The 19,341-nt window shown below is 37.7% G+C and overlaps 1 protein-coding gene across 2 annotated transcripts in view; it reads right to left on the bottom strand.

The window, feature by feature from the left end:
* Window positions 1-19,048, bottom strand: part of LOC139936968 (4-hydroxy-2-methyl-3-oxo-4-farnesyl-3,4-dihydroquinoline-1-oxide ketoreductase-like) — a 90,065-nt gene extending 71,017 nt beyond the window's left edge. For both annotated transcript variants that reach the window (XR_011786041.1, XM_071931848.1), the window contains exons 1-4: window positions 18,899-19,048; window positions 10,278-10,339; window positions 9,141-9,197; window positions 3,989-4,037 (exon numbers count right to left, since the gene is read on the bottom strand). Coding sequence is in view for 1 of the 2 variants with exons in the window: in XM_071931848.1 (XP_071787949.1) it covers window positions 3,989-4,037; window positions 9,141-9,197; window positions 10,278-10,339; window positions 18,899-19,001 (271 nt within the window). In the remaining variant the exon portion in view is untranslated. The remainder of the gene's footprint in view (window positions 1-3,988; window positions 4,038-9,140; window positions 9,198-10,277; window positions 10,340-18,898) is intronic.
* Window positions 19,049-19,341: the final 293 nt, after the last annotated feature.

The raw sequence follows: 19,341 nt of genomic DNA, 5'->3' as shown, positions 1-19,341 counted from the left end.
GCTGCTGGATGCAACAAAACAACTAAAGATGGGGTCAGTCTGCATGGCTGGTCAGACTCACAAGAGCAATAGTGCCCAGTGGTCCAGTCCGACATCTTTTTCAGCACAGTGCAGCACTTTTTCTCCAAATATCGCGCCTTGTTTGACATCACGAGCAGCGCCCTCTCGGGTTGGGCTTATTTTCAAATTTTTAATATCATGGAAACTAATTTTTTTTTACCTTAGTTAATTGTTTGTTCATTTTCCACTCATCAAAACACATATTTTAGTGGCAAAAGCTTTATTTTGACAAAATACCACTTTCAGGTGACTTTAAGCATATGTTGGGATACACCAACTGTGAAGACTAGTCTTTGACAATTTCAAATAGTGTCCAGTGTCTTTAATGACTGAAAGTACCGAGGGTTTTGTATTACATGTGCATCAAACTACTTGACAGATACAATGCAAACACGCCATACAAACGTTTCTCTCAACTGGACGTACTTTCCTTGTAAGGTTTCAGTGGATCATTATTATTATCAACAGCAGTTGTGAAGTTTGTTTGAAACTAGTACAAATATTGACAGCTTTGAGAGTTATGGTTTTACTACGACCCTAGAGGTAATCCTAGGGGCTTCCTCGGGAAAATACACTGCTCCAATTTTACTCTCTAAAAAATGTTTTTACTGTAAATTTTTGTAAATTCAATATAATTCTGCTTGTGGCAACCAAATTGAATGTTTTAATAAACCATGAGCAATGCAATAATAATGACATTTATAACAAATTCGATTGAAATTGCATTGCATTGAATTGAATTTTGCAAGCATTAAAGTATAATGATCAGGAAAACCACTGTTTAACCTAGGTACATGTCAATGCAAGTTGGCTGCAGACGTTTGTTGGTTTGTTTTTGTTCGTTTGCCTGATAGTAATGTCTGCTGATTTTCAAGAATCCCTGAATTATATCAACAATTTTAAATCACTTGTATCTACAAGGATTTAATGTATTAATTTGATCTGACGGCATTTTTATAATCATACAAAAGTTTATGTCTTTTTTCGTAGAGAAGATTTAATTTGAAACTTTTTCAAACAATACTTTCGTAATTTGTGTTCATTTTGTCTCTTTAAAAGTACACAATATCCTGAATGGACTTGCACTGTGAAAGGAAAAGCCTACCTGCACGGCAGATTAATAATATGCTGTAACTGAAGCGGAACATAGCAACAAGTTTAGACAAAGCCAGGACATGAATACTAAGTAAAAACTGAACTTTACACCAAGCACTTTTAGACAAAACGTAACAATATATGCAACTTCCCATGAGGGACTTGCCACATATATTCATTCTTTACAAATGCATCAATGGGCATTTTAGCAGCAATTTTAAAAACAGTCACATTACAACTCACACTCATGCAAACAAAGACCACTTGTCATGCAACAGGAATACAAACAGAGAGTTCTTAAAGACACCGGACACCTTTAGCAATTGTCAAAGACCAGTCTTCTCACTTGGTGTATCTCATCATATGCATAAAATAACAAACCTGTGAAAATTTGAACTCAAATGGTCATCAAAGTCGCGAGATAATATTGGAAGAATAAACATCCTTGTCACACAATGTTGTGTGCTTTCAGATGCTTGATTTTGGGACCTCAAAATCTAATTCTGAGGTTTAGAAATCAAATTCAAATATTTTAGTGCAAAATTGCGTCTTTCCTCAAAACTACAATACTTCAGAGGGAGCCGTTTCTCACTATATTATCACTATACTATTAACAGCTCTCTATTGCTCATTACCAAGTCAAAGACCAGTCTTCTCACTTGGTGTATCTCAACATATGCAAAAATAACAAACCTGTGAAAAATTGAACTCAATCAATTGGTCATTGAAGTTGTGAGAAAATAATGGAAGAAAAAACACCCTTTTCAAACAAAGTTGTGTGCTTTCAGATGCTTTATTTTGAGACGTCAAAAGCAAATTCTGAGGTCTCGAAATCAAATTCAAATGTTTTAGTGGAAAATTACTTCTTTCTCGAAAACTTTGTTACTTCACAATTTTCTCACAATGTTTCTATACTATCAACAGCTCTCCATTGATTGTTAACAAGTAAGTTTTTAAGCTAACAGTGATTACCAATAGTGTCCAGTGCTTTAAAGGCAGTGGACACTATTGGCTTATTGTCAAAGACTAGCCTTCACAGTTGGTGTATCTCAACATAAGCATAAAATAACCAACCTGTGAAAATCAGTCATCAAACTTGCGAGATAATAATGAAAGAAAAAACACCCTTGTCACACGAACTTGTGTGCGTTTAGATGGTTGATTTTGAGACCTTGAGTTCTAAACTTGAGGTCTTGAAATCAAATTCTTGGAAAATTACTTCTTTCTCGAAACATATATGGCACTTCAGAGGGAGCCGTTTCTCACAATGTTTTATACCATCAACCTATCCCCATTACTCGTTACCAAGTAAGGTTTTGTGCTAATAATTATTGTGCCTTTAACACTATGCAATGCATGATTTAGCTCAGGCTGCAACCCGCAATAGACTATACAAGCTTATTGAACAAATAGCGAGTGCAATTTTGTTTCCTTCACATATGAAAGCAATGTATGTGGGGACCAAAAGTTTCCAAAAATACACACAAGACTTGCGTAGTCTATTAATACAAACACACATTGGGACAGTACAAATGATACCCATCAAGCAAGCTGGGTTCAAAAGAAAAGTCACATGATCAACACCAAGCAATTCTGCAGTGAAGAAACATTAGCTTCCGTAAAGTGGCATATCCAGGGTTGTGGCAGCAGCATATCACCAGTTTTTGAGCCCAAACATTTGTGCAAAGGGTCGATGGTGAAAAAAGGAGTCTTTTCAGCATAAAACAAAACTTTTTTAAATAAATGAAGTTTGATACACCACTGTCACTAGTTGCAATTAATGAAAGGCAGAAGAACATGCACACAAATGACCCAATGCTCATGCTAAATGTATTTTGCAGAAAACAACTGGCAATTTCATTTTTTAACACAAAAATTATTAGTTTGATGTCGATAAACTTTCAAATGACATATACTTTTTCAAAGTTATCTTGCACAATATATGACAAACAGCAGTGGGCACCGCTTTTTCTTTCTTTTAGTCTTCATACAATTAATAACAAAATTGCCAGTGACGGTGCGAGACATACATATGTACAAGCCCTAAACTTCATAAAATACTATCTTTGGACTTATTGAGGATCTTCCACAGTACTGGTAATAAATTTGAATTCTTTCTGCAACAAAACATAATTTGTATGCAAACCACTCTTGTTTTGGGTTTTTTTTCATTGAAACTAAAAGTTAATAATAAAATTGAGATTCCTTTCAGCTTATTAGATTTTCACACATTTTTGCTGTTTTTACTATAACATTGTTTTTGTGGTTTTTTTTGACAAGGTATCGGTAAAATTTCAATCAGTCCAGTATTACATTTAATGTAAGATCTCATTAAAAACAAAGATTGCGGACATTGGCCTCTAAATTTGTAATATTGGTTTGAGTTAGATTTCCTTAAAAGTTACCCTGAAACTTATAGGAAGAGTTGCAATGAATTTGACTTTTTTTTCCATAAGGAAGTTGAAAGCCTGTATACATGAAAAGTTTTATTTGCACGTAGAAAGAAATATGGGAAACAACTTTAAAGGGACTCGTTGCCTAGGATCGGGCAAGTTGGTCTATGATAAGCGTTTGAAACTGTTTGTTATACAATGAATAGGTTAGAAAAGGATTTGTGACTCAATAAAATGGCTGACTGTGTGAGTTAGCAAAGTAAAAGGAAAACCACGCACTTTCAAGGCATGTTTGTGTGAATCATTATGTTGTACTTTTAAAACACAACCATATCGATATCATAACAAATGGTTTCAAACGCTTTTTGTGGACCAACTCCACTTATCCAAGGCAACATGTCCCTTTAAGCATAAAGTCCAGTACAGTGTAAAGAACAAACCTGTATTGATGAGGTTAGCAGAGACAAATTCAACTTTAGCAAATGATTCCTGTAGCAACAACAAATGGACACCCATCGAGTCATTAGTAGATAGCACTCACCTTAGTTTCAAATCAGGCCTTTTCACATTGTCCAAAATCTCAAGGTCAGAACCGGTTCCAAACCGGAAATTTTGTTCAACCCATTTCACACTGTTAAAAATTTCAACCCCCCTCAGATCCGGGTAGCATGCTCTAGCCGGATTGAAATCAACCCTGGCAGGGACCAGGGTTGAAAATCTCAGTCCGGATCGAAATTGCAGTTTTCAATTCACCATCAGCCAGTTCACGTAAAGACCAGAGTGAATGTTGCTTATCTCTGATCCCTGTCGAAGAGGCTAAGCGAGGATGAACCGGAGAGGACCCAGGTAGGTTTCAACGCGGTTCAAAACGGAGGTAGTGTGAAAAGGCCTATAGTCAATAAAGTCATGTCTGCAAAATGTACCAATTACCCTCAAATCTACAGAGTTACCTCATTTTGAAATCAAGGCACGAAATGGCAGAGGCCAATGATTTCATTGTTAGGCCAGTAAACTTATAACCTGACAAGTCCTGTGGTATAGGATTTGAGGCATTGCATGGTGAGGAATCAATGTATAGTATATTTGGTTTGCGGTAATACCAAATATGTGTGTATCTACTTGCCAGGTAGAGTTGTTCTTAGAGAACTATCTTTCTTTATTCTACTGCCGCGGAGTAGATAATCGGAGGTTTGGGAGACTTCTCAGTTCTAAAAAGAACTGTCCTGCTTTTTAACTATTACCGGGGCGGATGGTATAGAAAATAGACTGGACTTACTACTTTAGCTTATAGGATCGTAATTAACTGTACTGCCGCGGAGTCAGTTCTGAATTGATCTCAACGTTTCAGTCTCCTGACGATGACTAGAGCAAGCTAGTCGAAACGTTGAGACCAATTCAGAACTGACTCCGCGGCAGTATCACTCAGAAAAATATTTACACAAGTTGTGTAAAAAAAAACATGTTTTAGAGGCAGGGGGTGAACCTGCTAACAGTTGGGTAAACTTTTACCAGTTCGTTGCAGGGTAAAACTTACACAACAAATACTTACAAACTTACTTCGTTTAGGAGTAAACATATTTACCTAAATTTTAAGTAAACGCTAGATATGTAAAATATTACACATTGATTGTGTAAACCTTACACTTTTATGACATGTAAAACTATTCCGCGTTACCCTTTTTATGGGTTAAAACTTTAATTTACCTTATAGCTGTGTAATTATTATTATTTTACTGTTTGTTTAGGTAAAATGTTTACTTGGATGTGTGTAGTCGTACACAATTACATATTTTTACCGTTGTACCCTTTTCCCGTCTGAACGTTTGAGTAAGGCCTTACTGCCTGTTCGTGCTCGTCGAGCAAAAGTTACAAGCATGGGGATTTTGCTCCTTGATGGACGTAATGAAAGGTGAGTTTCTCAAAAACAATTGCGATCTGCAGTCATATACACAGACTGATGTGTGTCGTATTATTATTTGTATAGTTTTTACAACCATTTCGGCCTACATGTTTGCCATAAACGTGAACATGTCTGCAGCGCTATAAAGTGGGCATGTGTTGTAACGTGTTGCAACATGTTGTCTTGCTATAGCAACACTATAGCGCTGTATACATCTTCAAGTTCATTGCAAACATGTAGGTCAGAATGGTTGTAAAAACTAACAAATAATAATACGACACACATCAGTAGATATGACTGTAGATCATAACTTTTGAGAAACTCACCTTTTAATACGTCCACCTATGAGCAAAAATCTCCATTCTTGTTACTTTTGCTCGACGAGCACGAACAACATGACTGCATGGACTGAGACGTTAGCAACTTGTCACGCAGACGCGCGTGCGCACACGAGGGGAAAAACATCACTTGCATGTAAACACCGGATTTTTTTCACAGTTCCTTGTAAGACCTACCAATGCCATGTAAAGTTTCTCTTTACTTCGGTAAATCTTACATAACTTTGGTTAACTGCAATACTTACTCTCAAAACATGTATAGATTTTTGTACACTACAAATCAGTACATATTTTTGGCCGTGTTTTACTTAATTTAGGTAGTTTCTTACACAACTTTTTTACATAACATCTTTTTACCGTTTGTTTTCTGAGTGACAGTTAATTACCATCCTATAAGCTAAAGTAGTAGTCCAGTCTATTTTCTATACCATTCGCCCTGGTAATAGTTAAAAAGCAGGACAGTTCTTTTCAGAACTGAGAAGTCTCCCGAACCTCTGATTATCTACTCCGCGGCAGTAGAATAAAGCAAGACAGTTCTCTAAGAACAACTCTACCTGGCAAGTAGATACACACATGGTGTTACCGCAAACCAAATATACAAGTCCTGTGGTCTTGTGTTTTTGAATAATAACACCTCACTGCATTTTAGTTAACACTGGTTACAAAGATCCTTTGATTCCATGGAGTATTGAAGTATTACCCATAACAACAATGGGATCATCTTTTCTTAGTGCTTTTTCCCAAATTAACTCAAAAGTAAAAATCTCATTTTAACTCTGGTATTGTTCGTAAAGAATTCTCTGGTCCAGTAAAAGTGTTGAACTACAAGACTTGTGAATTTCTTTCCCCAAATTTGGGGTTTCATCTTTTATAAAATAAGAACTTAATATGACAAATTACAAAGGTTGCTATTCTACTAAGTTCTTACAGTCATACCAATCATGATCAACACACTCAAGTTATAATAATAATTCTTATATATTCAAGAAGTAATTTAATTTTCAACAGATAATTGTATCTTGCTTTATTTCTAGAGGATTGAAATAAAGGATCATAGAATAGAGAGAGCATTAATACCACACTGTATAACGATTCTTCTGGTTTGTCTCTAGACATGGCATGTAAAACTCATTAATTAATCAAAATATAAGAAGAGGGATGTGACAAAAATCCTCATGGATTTTTGATGATTGAAACCCCAACATTAGCTCTTATTTGTTGATTTGGGAGAATAGACCCCTTGCATTTGACGTCACACTCTTAAAAAAAGCCATCCCCGAGGCCAAAGGAGGCAAGTCATTGGACGATAGCTGTTCTTTGTGTTTAAAAGCATGCCTCAGCATACCTGGTAGTATGTCTCGTTATAAGGGATTTATTGATTTCTATAGAACCCTTACACAATAAAACACATTCAGCCAAAGAGTCACTACTCACCCTAACTTTGGCCAAGTTCTTAAAATCGAATTGTTCTGGAAAAAACACAATGTATGAAGGCTCAAGTAATCCTCATCAAATAACTGGAACAATGCGCCTACAATTTCCATCTGTTTGGGAATAAAATATTTCATGCTCCCAAAATTGGGAACAAGATAGGCGCGTGTGAGTGCACTGCGAGTTGTACAAGGAGTCTATTGTGTATAGGATTGCATGGTATAGGACTAATAGGCAATGCATCCGTGAGGTATCAATATAAATTTGGTTTGTGGTAACACCATGTGTGTATCTACTTGCTAGGTAGAGTTTGTTCTTAGAGAACTGTCTTGCTTTATTCTACCAGAGTAGATTTATCGGATGTTCAGGAGACTTCTCAGTTCTGAAAAGAACTGTCCTGCTTTTTAACTACTACCCGGGCGGAAGGTATAGAACATTGGCTGGGACTACTACTTTAGAGTCTATTGTGGCTGTTTCCTGCTATGAATCTAGGAGGAGAGAATGAAAAGCTTATAAAGCATGGTACGATGACAAACATTAGCTATGGCGATATAACCCTCAGTTGCCTCCAGCAGTCTACTGTGAATCACTGTGAGTGACATTTTAGAACTGACCCAGAGTTACCTCAGGATGTGAATATATGTAAGTGTTCACAGGTCTAGCTTCACATGATGTTAAAGGAAACTTGTGTAATCAATAATGATATGGCAAAGTATGCAACACAACTTGAAAAAAAGTGGCTTAGAAGAACAAAAGACATTTTAGTTTCAGATTTGTGCAAAATCAAACTAATCTGTAAATTAATTGTGACATGTAACAATTTATTTATATAAAATGCAGGAAAAGGTGTTTCTAAGAAAAAGGAGAATTCAATAATTGATGAGGAGCTTATAACAAGGAAATAAAATCCCACACAGTCACATGGCTTGAAAGAGATCTGAAAATAGGTGAATATTTGGTAAAACCTTGCACTATCAAACATGGCTTCTGTTGCCATACTCCCCATTTTGGGAGTGATATAGTCAACGCTGCATGTGCTTAAATGCACACTACACTGTACATGTATAACACACGATAACATTAACTCCCAAGTATGCCCCAAAATTGCGTGGTTTTCCTTTTACTTTTTAAACTAACACAGTCTCCATTTTGTGGAGTTAAAAATATTACACCACGCAATTTTTGAGGCATTTTGGGTGGATCATTATATTCTACTTTTAAAACATCACGCATGCATTTCATAACTTAACACACAGTTACAAGCTATTTTCAAAGACCAACTTGCTCGATCCAAAGCAACGTGTCCCTTTAATGCTTCATTTGCTAACTAAGGCTCATAATGTTGACAACAAACTATGAAGGCGGGGGTTTCATACCCCCTACTTACACCCCTGGTCAGTACAACCCTGATTGTTATACCTCGATAACTAATTGGGAAGTTTTGCTGGTCGAGAACCAGTCACGTGATATAACACAAAGACGCATGTTACATGGCTCGGGGGTCGGGTAACATGAAAAGTGATGTACACTAGTGTACATCACCTTGATCAATCCCTTGAGCGCTGTGTTTGAAACACCCGCGGGTTCAAAGGATCAGCGAAGAAATGTTTGTTTATTTAAAACTATAGGCCTACATACTCCGTCGTAAAAATGTTTGAAGATGACAACAGAACTTTGAGAAGTGAAATAACAAAGGTACCAAGTTATAACAAAAACAATTGTAACATGCTGTGACTGGGGTCTATGGGTTTTGTACCCCCTCGGTGGCATTTGCCCCCTCGAGTGTACAAAACGCAATGGATCCCGCCACAGCGTGCAACAATTGAATATTGTTATAGGCACACGCAAGCCAGTGGAAATATCAGCTAGAAGCCTACGGGATTTCACCCAAACCCTGATTTGACAGATTGTAAGTATCTTTACCTTGTGTAATTTATTCAGCCATGCAGTTTGTGGTGGGGTCTTGTCAGCTACACGGATCTGTTGGTTAATAATAAAGCTCAAAATTTATCATCCAAAATTTCAATATGTTGGACTTGTAAATCTTATCTTAGTAGGTTTTGTATGAAGTAGTAGCTTACTTATCGCAACACTCATTCAGTTTGGGCTACTTCTAGGCGTCTAACCACTCTAGCATAAAGGTCTAGAATAATTGGAACAAGAAGTAATAAACCACAGGGGAACCTGAATGGGATGAATAAATGAAACACTAAAACAGGATTTGAACCTGTAACCTCTGGTCGACATACCAACAGAGACATCGAGCCCTATGCTGTAATTTACTTTGTTATAGGGGGTGGCAGTCAGAACAAAGATATTGAACAAATAGGGAGAACACTCGGCTTAGCTAATTGGCATTCCTGGATGTCGCAGGCTCAAATCCTGCTACAGTAACCTTTTTTTCGTTCAGCCTAAAATCAAAGATTAAAAGTGATACATGTACACAAAGCTCAATGCAACGTATCTTAGGAACTTCCACATAAATTATTGCCAACCGCAGCATGCTGAGCAGTTTTCTATTCTATTCTTTGCCAGTTATGCATAAGGGAATCAATGTGTGGTGAAGAGGTTTTCAACTAACCACTAGTTGAAAACCGATTCAACACACTTTGATTCCCATTCATAAATACCTTTTCGGTCAAAAATATCAAGACTTTTTGGTCAAAAGAAAAATAAATGCAAAATTTATAATTGTTCAATGATTTCTTTCAACACAACACCCCTCCAGCTATGAAATGGTAAAGCCCTCCGCCGCCCTCGGGTAAACAACTCCTTAACAGGGAATGCTGTGGGCGTCGCGCGTATCGCGCGATGTGGCACAAATGTTTCAGCCGTTGCTCTCGACCAATAGGAATGAAGAAACTGTCTTATAAGAACAGGTGCAAGCTCGCGTGTCACGCCCTTGTTTCAACACTTTTTACTGGTCATAAACAAAGGTTTATAGACGCCCACTTGACAGGCTCTCCACCAATAGGAATAGCGAAACTGTCTGAGGTTATTATGAACGTATGTTTAATGGCGGTTGACCACTGTGCATGTCCCCCTCCCGGCACTACTCACCTTGGTGGCTAGATTATTGCTGACTAAATGATGAACAAAGTTTCTGCCAATAAAGCCACAACCTGCAATAGTGGAGAGGAATGTAGAACAAGTATCAGTAATGACTTATGAGTAATCATGCGCAACTATAAAAAATTTCTTATGAGAGTTAATGTGAGCAATAAGCAATAATATGCAGAAAGACCGACTGAATTCCAATCAAGTCTCACTATGAGAAAATGCCACTTCCATTAGACAATAGACCTTTCTCATTTCTGTCTTACTGTCACCGTCTTAGAAAAGATAAATGATATGGCACATGTAAAAACACAGTTAGTTTGCCCTGATACACTGGTATTATGTGCATGAGAACTTAAATTGGATCATGTCATTTTAGTACCTTCTGTTTTAATACGTTTTTAAGACTGAAGGTTGAAAAGAAGTCTTTCATGTTTGTTAAAAATTGTACCTAATGGGGATTTTTATACGGCAGCAGACTTAACCCGTTGTTCACGATTAAGTCTGCTGCAACTTAGCATTCCAAAGTCTCCTATTGCACTTAATATTTGAGGAAAATTCCTGACAGTTTTTTTGCATCATATAAAGTGAGTGTATATGCATCCTCCTGTGCAGTTGCATACACGCCTTAAAACCAATCAAGCTGTTGAAATACATATTAACATTGCTCCTCAAGGATCGGAGTGGCCTGGAAAACAGCACTCTTGTCATATCCCATTAGCAGGTTCATCAGGTAATTTAACTTAGAGACTTTCAGATTAAATGAAATTACAGAACAATGAGGCATGGACTCTTACTAAAAACTGGAAAAGCTGATAAATGGATGCTACACAAGGCTATTAAGAACAGCCCCTATAACACCCACTGGAGTTAACATATGACCAACAAAGTCCTAAATGGGAACCTACCCAAGCTATCAACAAAAATCAGACAGAGAAGGATGCATTTTGCCTGCTACTGCTACAGGAGCAAAGACGAACCAGTATCAAATATTGTTCAGTGGACCCCTAAGCATGGGAGGAGGAAACCTAGTAGACCTGCACTAACTTACACTGACATTCTCAAAATGGTCATGGGACTGAAATCGGCAGATTTCAAGTCAGCAATGGGGGACAGAAAGGCATGGGAAACCATCGTGATTTGAGGACATATCACTCGACTTTAAGCAAGAACAAACATATAAAGTTTATCAGCAGCACAATATTAAAGGGACACATTGCCTTGGATCGGTCGAGTTGGTCACAAAAAGCGTTTGAAACCGATTGTTAGAAAGATGTTTTAAAAGTAGAATTTAATTATCCACACAAATAAGCCTCGAAATTGCATGATTTTCCTTGAATACGTCCTGAACTAACATGGCACGCCATTTCGTTGAGTCAAAACCTTGACTCCACAAAATGGCCGACTGTGTTACAAATGTTGTTGGCAAAGTAAAAGAAAAACCATGCAATTTCGAGGCATATTTGTGTGGATAATTATCTTCTACTTTAACCATATGAATTTTATAAACAATCGGTTTTAAAACGCTTGTCATGGAACTCGACTAATCCAAGGAAAGGATACATCCCTTTAAGCTTTTTGAAACAAATTTCCCATAGCGCCCTACCCTAATGATCAACCCAAAGTACCCATTTAGTTTGCACATTCCTGCACTATTATCTCACCTCATGTGAGGAATTCTACCTTTCTTAAACTCAGTGGAGACTAGTAATAAATTATGCAGGGCAAATCAGAGGAGATAATAATGCATGGCAAACATACACGTACTACTGCTTCACAAGATGGTGAAGGCATGCATAAAGTCTGTACATGTCTGAGAGCTGTCTGCCCCTGGACTAAAGACTAGTCTCAATGTGGCATGTGTTTTATTTCCGTCATAGCAACACCTCATCAACACTCAGTTCTTGGACATTGATCAGTCGTCTTGGTATAAAACAAAGGACCCAATTTCTTGGCTCTGCTTATCCTAACCAAAGAATCGTCGCTTACGGAAGCAGGGAATTCCGTGCTTGCGTCAAGCGTATTTCGAAGAATAGCAAGGAATCCTGCTTGTGGGGGTACATGTATGTAGTCCATGTTACTAGGTACTCTTCGCTTACACAACATGAAGGGCATAAATTTGGCAACCTGCCTGTAAACGAAGAATGGTGATGATCTCAAGAGCAGAATTTGACAGTAAGCAGAGCCATGCAATAAAGCCCCGTCTGGGTGTTACTATTAACGACAGTTACATGTAAATGGACATACTGTATCTGTAGCGCAACCTTTGCTGCTGTACAATCCACCTTCTTTCTTAAGGCTACTGCATACGTATTTCTTTGCTTTTAGAGTCAACAATTACACCTCTCTAAAAAAATAAAAGCTTAAAGGCAGTGGACACTATTGGTAATTACTCAAAATATTTATTAGCATAAAACCTTTCTTGATGACGAGTAATGGGGAGAGGTTGGTAGTTTAAAACATTGTGAGAAACGGCTGCCTCTGAAGTGGAGTAGTTTTTGAGAAAGAAATAATTTTCCACGAATTTGATTTTGAGACCTCAGATTTAGAATTTGAGGTCTCAAAATCAAGCTTCTGAACGCACACAACTTCGTGTGACAAGGTTTTCTTCTTTGATTATTATCTCGCAACTTCGACAACCAGTTCACTCAAATTTTCACAGACTTGTTATTTTGTGCATATGTTGAGACACACCAAGTGAGAAGACTGGTCTTTGACAATATTACCAATATTTAGTGTCCAGTGTATTTAAAGGCAGTGGACACTATTGGTAATTACTCAAAATAATGATTGGCATAAAACCTTACTTTGTAACGAGTAATGGGGAGAGGTTGATGGTATAAAACATTGTGAGAAACGGCTCCCTCTGAAGTGCCATAGTTTTGGAGAAAGGAGTAATTTTCCACGAATTTGATTTCGAGACTTAGAACTTGAGGTCTCGAAATCAACCATTTAAACGCACACAACTTCATGTGACAAGGGTGTTTTTTTCTTTCACAGTTATCTTGCAACTTGGACGACTGATCAAGCTCAAATTTCCACAGGTTTGTTATTTTATGCATATGTTGAGATACACCAAGTGAGAAGACTGATCTTTGACAATTACCAATAGTGTACACTGTCTTTAAAGATGAAAAGATGATCAGTTTTCTGTCACATTCAAGCATTAGTTTTTTTTGCAGTTGACCATTACATAACGGACGCACAACAATATCATCAACATTACGTACATAATAAACTCATCAGAAAGTTGTTGAAGGACAGGCATGAGTCTTGAAAAGTGCAAACAAGTTTGATAACAATTGACTAAACTCATGTCTTTTCTTTATGAACGTTTACATTACGACCTTAAAAAAACTTGTGGAAACATTGATTACTGAGAAGGTTACATAACTGGGACTGGATCAAAGACAACAAATGAAAGCATAGATTTCTGCTTTTACAAATAACATCATCTTTTTAGCCCTTGAAAAATCATGCTCATGCCAGCTAATGCAATGCATACTGACTGACTACGATGTATAAACCAACGTGCTGCAAATCAGACAAAATATTACAATGATTAATATCCAATATCTGTAATTTCCATGGCAACAAGGCTGGGGAAGATAATTTACAAAGCATGAAACTGTTGAGCTTAGTGACCAATCTGATGAGTAGGTCGCTTCTAGACTTTCATCATGTATGAGTCATGTCGGAAATATTACATTTTGGGCTCTTTGCAGTGTTGTGTGTTCAGTTCCTTTTCTAGAAACTTCCTTCCTCCTTCTTCAATTACCTGTTGAACTGCAGGAGGAAATTTATCTGGGTCAAGTATTCAGACAAGTAAAGCAAAAAATTATATTTAACTTTCTGCATTATATGCTCGTAAAGGTAACACAGATTGTTTTTCAATATTTTGTTTTAAGAGTATTTTTGAATTCATCTCCATCCTCTAGTTGCAAACATTTAAAACACATGATATAGGCCTACAATGCAAATTTATGCATTGCTCTGTGTAAGTTGCATACATGTAGCAAGGTATTTGTACATGAACAATTGACACACTCAAGCCATGTAAAATGCAATAGAAGAAGCATGAAAGGCCCCATGTGTATTTATTTGGGGCTCTATCCATCTATATTTGCTCATCCCTCTCTTCGCTTTAGAACCAGAGGACAGAGCGATCCAACTGTACATCTTCTTGACTCCTGACCTATAAGAAGCTCTTTAAGACCCTCCTTGTTACTTTAGGTAGTAATATATGAGCAGGGCTCAAAATTGTTCATGAAATCTGCAAGATCTACAATCTACCACTTGAAACTCAAACATTTTCTCAATATGAGTAGAATTTTTGATGCAAGGGTTGTTCTGAACTGAAGCACGAAAGTGAGTAATTATGTACACTTCGATACCCAACAGAACTAAAGTACAAGTGCACTGTATCAGACTCAAAGTGAAATTTTTGAGAAAACTATTTTTTGTAAAGATGTTAAAAATTGAGGTATTTTATCATTCATTCATGTTTAAACAGTTGATAATCACCAGCTGGAGTTGTTTATAACCGGCTGGCTTCCGTGTGTATTATCATGCGGAATGCACAATTCATAGCTATTAATAACAGCGTGTAATCTGTTTCTAAGTGCGGGCGCGTAATATATTTCTTAGCGTGAGCGCGTACACACAATCTACACGCATCAGACAGATTCTTCACAAAGTTTTTGAAAAAAATACTTCAAACCTTACATTTTCAATTATCAAAGTGTCTATAATTGTATTTTTTAACGCTTTTTAACAAACAGGCATTTATGAATACACTCATCATTCTGCCATAACAGGTACCATTTTACCCCTTGGTGGAGAGAAGCAAATAGACCTTATTCCAGGCCTGATACTTTACACAGGCAACAAAGGCGATTGCCTCCGTGCCCAGTTTGTCATTTCCTTGGTGCCCCTGAAATGCTCCCATTGAAATTTACAATTTCATCCTAGAAAATGCCTCAGTGCCCTTGCCCTATCAAAAGTGAAGCATACGGGCCTGTCACATGACGTCATTTTAGTAGGGCACCCTCACCCAGAGGTCAAAAGGAGGTTGTTCAATCCTTTGCATCGCGCGCACAAATCTGTGCGTTTTGTCACCGTTTTACCTATAAGATGGCGACTGGATGACGTCAATGCATAAGTTCTATTGGTTAAGTTTCTTGCTCAAGGACATAAGTGTCACAACCGGGGTTCAAACCCACATCCAGACGACTTAACTAACAGAACCTGAGTCTGATACTCTTATCCGCTCGACCACGACACCCCCTCGTGAAACCTAATTTGACTAAAACATTTTTTTTAATTTTTTTTTGCTTACATTGAACACGTTCACTATGGCTCATTATGATCTTATCCACCGAAATGATAGCCTGGCCATTTCTAGCATCTGTGAAGCTTTATGACTGGACTCTCCTAATCTGTTTCCATTCTTCTCCTCAAGCATCAAAAGCAGTGGACACTATTGGTAAATACTCAAAATAATTATTGGCATAAGACCTTTCTTGGTGACGAGTAATGGGGAGAGGTTGATGGTATAAAACATTGTCAGAAACGGCTCCCTCTGAAGTGCCATAGTTTTCGAGAAAGAAGTAATTTTCCACGAATTTAATTTCGAGACCTCAAGTTTAGAACTTGAGTTCTCGAAATCAACCATCTAAACGCACACAACTTCGTGTGACAAGGTTTTTTTTTCTTTCATTACTATCGCAACTTCGATGACCGATTGAGCTCAAATTTTCACATCTTTGTTATTTTATGCAATGTTGAGATACACCAACTGTGAAGGCTAGTCTTTGACAATTACCAATAGTGTCCACTGCCTTTAAGGTTTATTTATTAGACAGCACTTGTATGTGAGAAGCATCTGTAGGAACAGGCAACACAGACCTTGCAGAATCAATCACTACGACACAGCGTTCTTTTTAAATTCCAAACCATCACACAGGCTCAGCCAGGCCTAGACAAAATCACAACTGCAGCTATTTTCACACAAAGAAGCTCGGTCTACAATGACCATGAACCAAGTTGACTTTGGACTGAATTGACTTCCAATACAATGGACACTTTGATTAAGCCGAGTAACAGTTGACATTGAATTGACTAGATCCAAGTCATCATTTAGTATTAGCCCCGTTATAAGTCATAGTAATTCCACAAATGTACAAGTAAGGAATAAAATGAGGTATGTTGGAGTAGTAGTATAGGACTTTTTTAAATGGGAGAAATTTGCTATCAAACTACCACGCATTTTGCGACCTTTGAAAACTTAGCGTTAGACAAGGTGGGCTGTAATGGCGACAGTGATGAGACCGATGTTAAAAGCGGAGCCACAGCTCATCAAGGTGGGCTACCGGGAAACCACTATACTTTCTTGTTTTCCGTGAAAACAGGACAAACTCAAAACAAATGGGGCCAGTTGAAGTAAACGACGATCGGTGTGTGGTGTGAACACCAAGTCCATCAAGTTTCAATATATGTTTGCATATTAACAAATGAAGATAATTAGGGCATCGGTTATGTAATATGACATTATATGATATATCATAATTTATAGGGCATCATTATTTTTTTTCCAAATTCAAAAATAAAGGCATAGGCCCCCCTAAAATACACTGTGAAAACTGGTAAACAGAGGAGGATATAGAGTAAAACCGTTTGATATCCTGGTGTCATGTGTTTTCAGTAGGATAACAGGAAAATTGTTCACAATCAAAAACTAATTTTTTTTTTTTCAAATCATCTATCAAATTTTTTAATAATCACTTACACTTCATGGTGTGTTTACATTTTTAAAGTTTTGGTTTTACGCTGCGAGAGACAGTCTGCCATTAACAGTGCTTATGCGTGCACGACATTGGAGCAACGTCATATGTTTTCACACCTTTCATTGGTTGGTATTTTATTGAATATTCAGAAGCTAGTATGGCGTGCAAAAAAAATCAAAAATATTATTCAATTACTACTTAAAGGCACCTGGAAATAGATTTTTTTTTCTTTTAAACATAAGAGTATATGTTTAACAATAAAACAATTTTTTGAGTAATTGTTTGTCACGATTTATATGTTAAAAAAATTAATTAAGTGCTTGGGGGGTTGACTCCGCCAACCCCTTTTGTGATGTAGGAAAAGGAAGACTTTGCCTCGATCAAACATAGACCCCCCTCGATGCGTAGATAAACACACATGCAATAATTCTAAGACATGAGTTTGTACGCTGCGAAAAAGGTTTTTTTTCTGGCATTTTTCCGGCAATGACGACCAGGTGTATTGCTGCTGGATGCAGCAAAACAACTAAAGATGGGGTCAGTCTTCATCTATTTCCTGCAGATCCCAAGTATAGGCGGTTGTGGGCTGCGAAAGTCAGATTAACTAGAGCAAAGTGGTCCGGTCCCAAGTCTTTTTCAGCGCTATGCAGCGAACACTTCGAGCCGTCGTGCTTCGAATCCGGGATACACCACTCATTTGACATGACGAGAAGAGCCATTCTTAAACATGACGCCGTCCCAACAATTTTTCCAGCTAGTGGGAAATCGAAGAAGGTATCTGAAAGACGTCATGTACGGGTGCCTGACTACAAATTTTCTCTTCAAATATCGTGCCTTGAATTACGTCACGAACAGCGCCCTCTCCGGTCGAGGCCTACTCGTAAATTTGTAAATACAATCAAAACTAATATTTTTAAACCTTAGTTAACTTTTTATTCACATTCCTCTTGTAAAAACTCATATTTTAGTGACAAAAGCTTTATTTAAAAAAAATACCACTTCCAGGTGACTTTAACAAATTTAATTACATTTTTGTCCTAAGGCATATTTAGCTACGATATTAAGAATCCAGAGATATCATAAGTCATGAAAGTAAAACACCCCCCCCCCCCCCTTGAAACACACACTTCATAACAATCCGTTTTCCCCCATTTCAGACCAGTAATGTTTGGTTTCAGGAGATAAGAAACCAATCTATGATATTTTCTCTTTAATGTAGACTTAAGATTTATCACGCTTCTCGGAATTTATTACAGTATGCAGTAAATCAACAAACAAAAATTTTTTCATTTTCACTTAAAATATTTTAATATTTTCCTCATTTTGGCACACCATAGAATCCCAAATAGTAACCACCTCACATGATCCATCTAGTGACTAAAGTAGAATGAAACTCAATCTTGCAGATAATAATTTTGTTTTGAACTTTCGAGGTTGGATGATCATGTTTCTTTGACTCATTTGAATGTTGGCATAATAATAATGCACTAGTGATGTGATTAGTACCAAAAATCAATCATTTTATAAATGTTTGAGCAATAACCAACGACAGGAAACTTTTTTCTCAGCATGATTAAGCCTAGCCCCACTTGTGTGGCCAAGGATAGCTGAATCCTTCAGCTATCCTTGGCCACACAAGTAGGGTTAGATTAAGCCTGACGAAAATACAGACTGTGAGTAAACTGCCCAAAATAGCTTCTGTCACCGGTGCAGCTTGCACAATCTCGCGGTAAACGGGAATCAAAGTTGGGGACCGAAAACATATGAGGGTCGATAACGTATGACGCCACGATACTTATCAACAAACACCAACTACAACAGAAAGAAACAAGTAATTACCTCCAAGGATTAGAACGGAAGGTTTCAGCGAATTACGCCTGTCCTCATCTGGGGATGCCATGATTTCTTCTGTTGTCACACTCGAGCCTCCAGTCTCGGTCATCGTCAGCGTATGCTGATAGTGATGGTGTGTAAAAATTTATTATGTGTACACCACCATGCGTAAAGTGTGCACTAGCTCCAGTCTATTCCAAACAGCACTAACAGCAGCATTGTAGCAGACTGGGGACGTGACTGTATGCGTAGTGCGTACAACAAGCATAGCCTTTAGTCAAGGCGCACGCGGCATCCCTAGATGTTCAACCACAGCCCCAAATATCACGCACGAAAAGAGACCAGCGCGAAGCGCCTGTAACTTCGCCGTTTGGGATTCCTAGAGGCAGTCCTTCTTATCACAGCGCTGCCATTATTACCGCACGCCGTGAAATAGACTGTTTTTAGTA

Source organism: Asterias amurensis, chromosome 5, assembly GCF_032118995.1.
Source record: "Asterias amurensis chromosome 5, ASM3211899v1".
Classification (NCBI taxonomy): Eukaryota; Metazoa; Echinodermata; class Asteroidea; order Forcipulatida; family Asteriidae; genus Asterias; species Asterias amurensis.
Note: the sequence above shows the minus strand (reverse complement) of the source record. Positions and strands in the feature narration are given on the sequence as shown.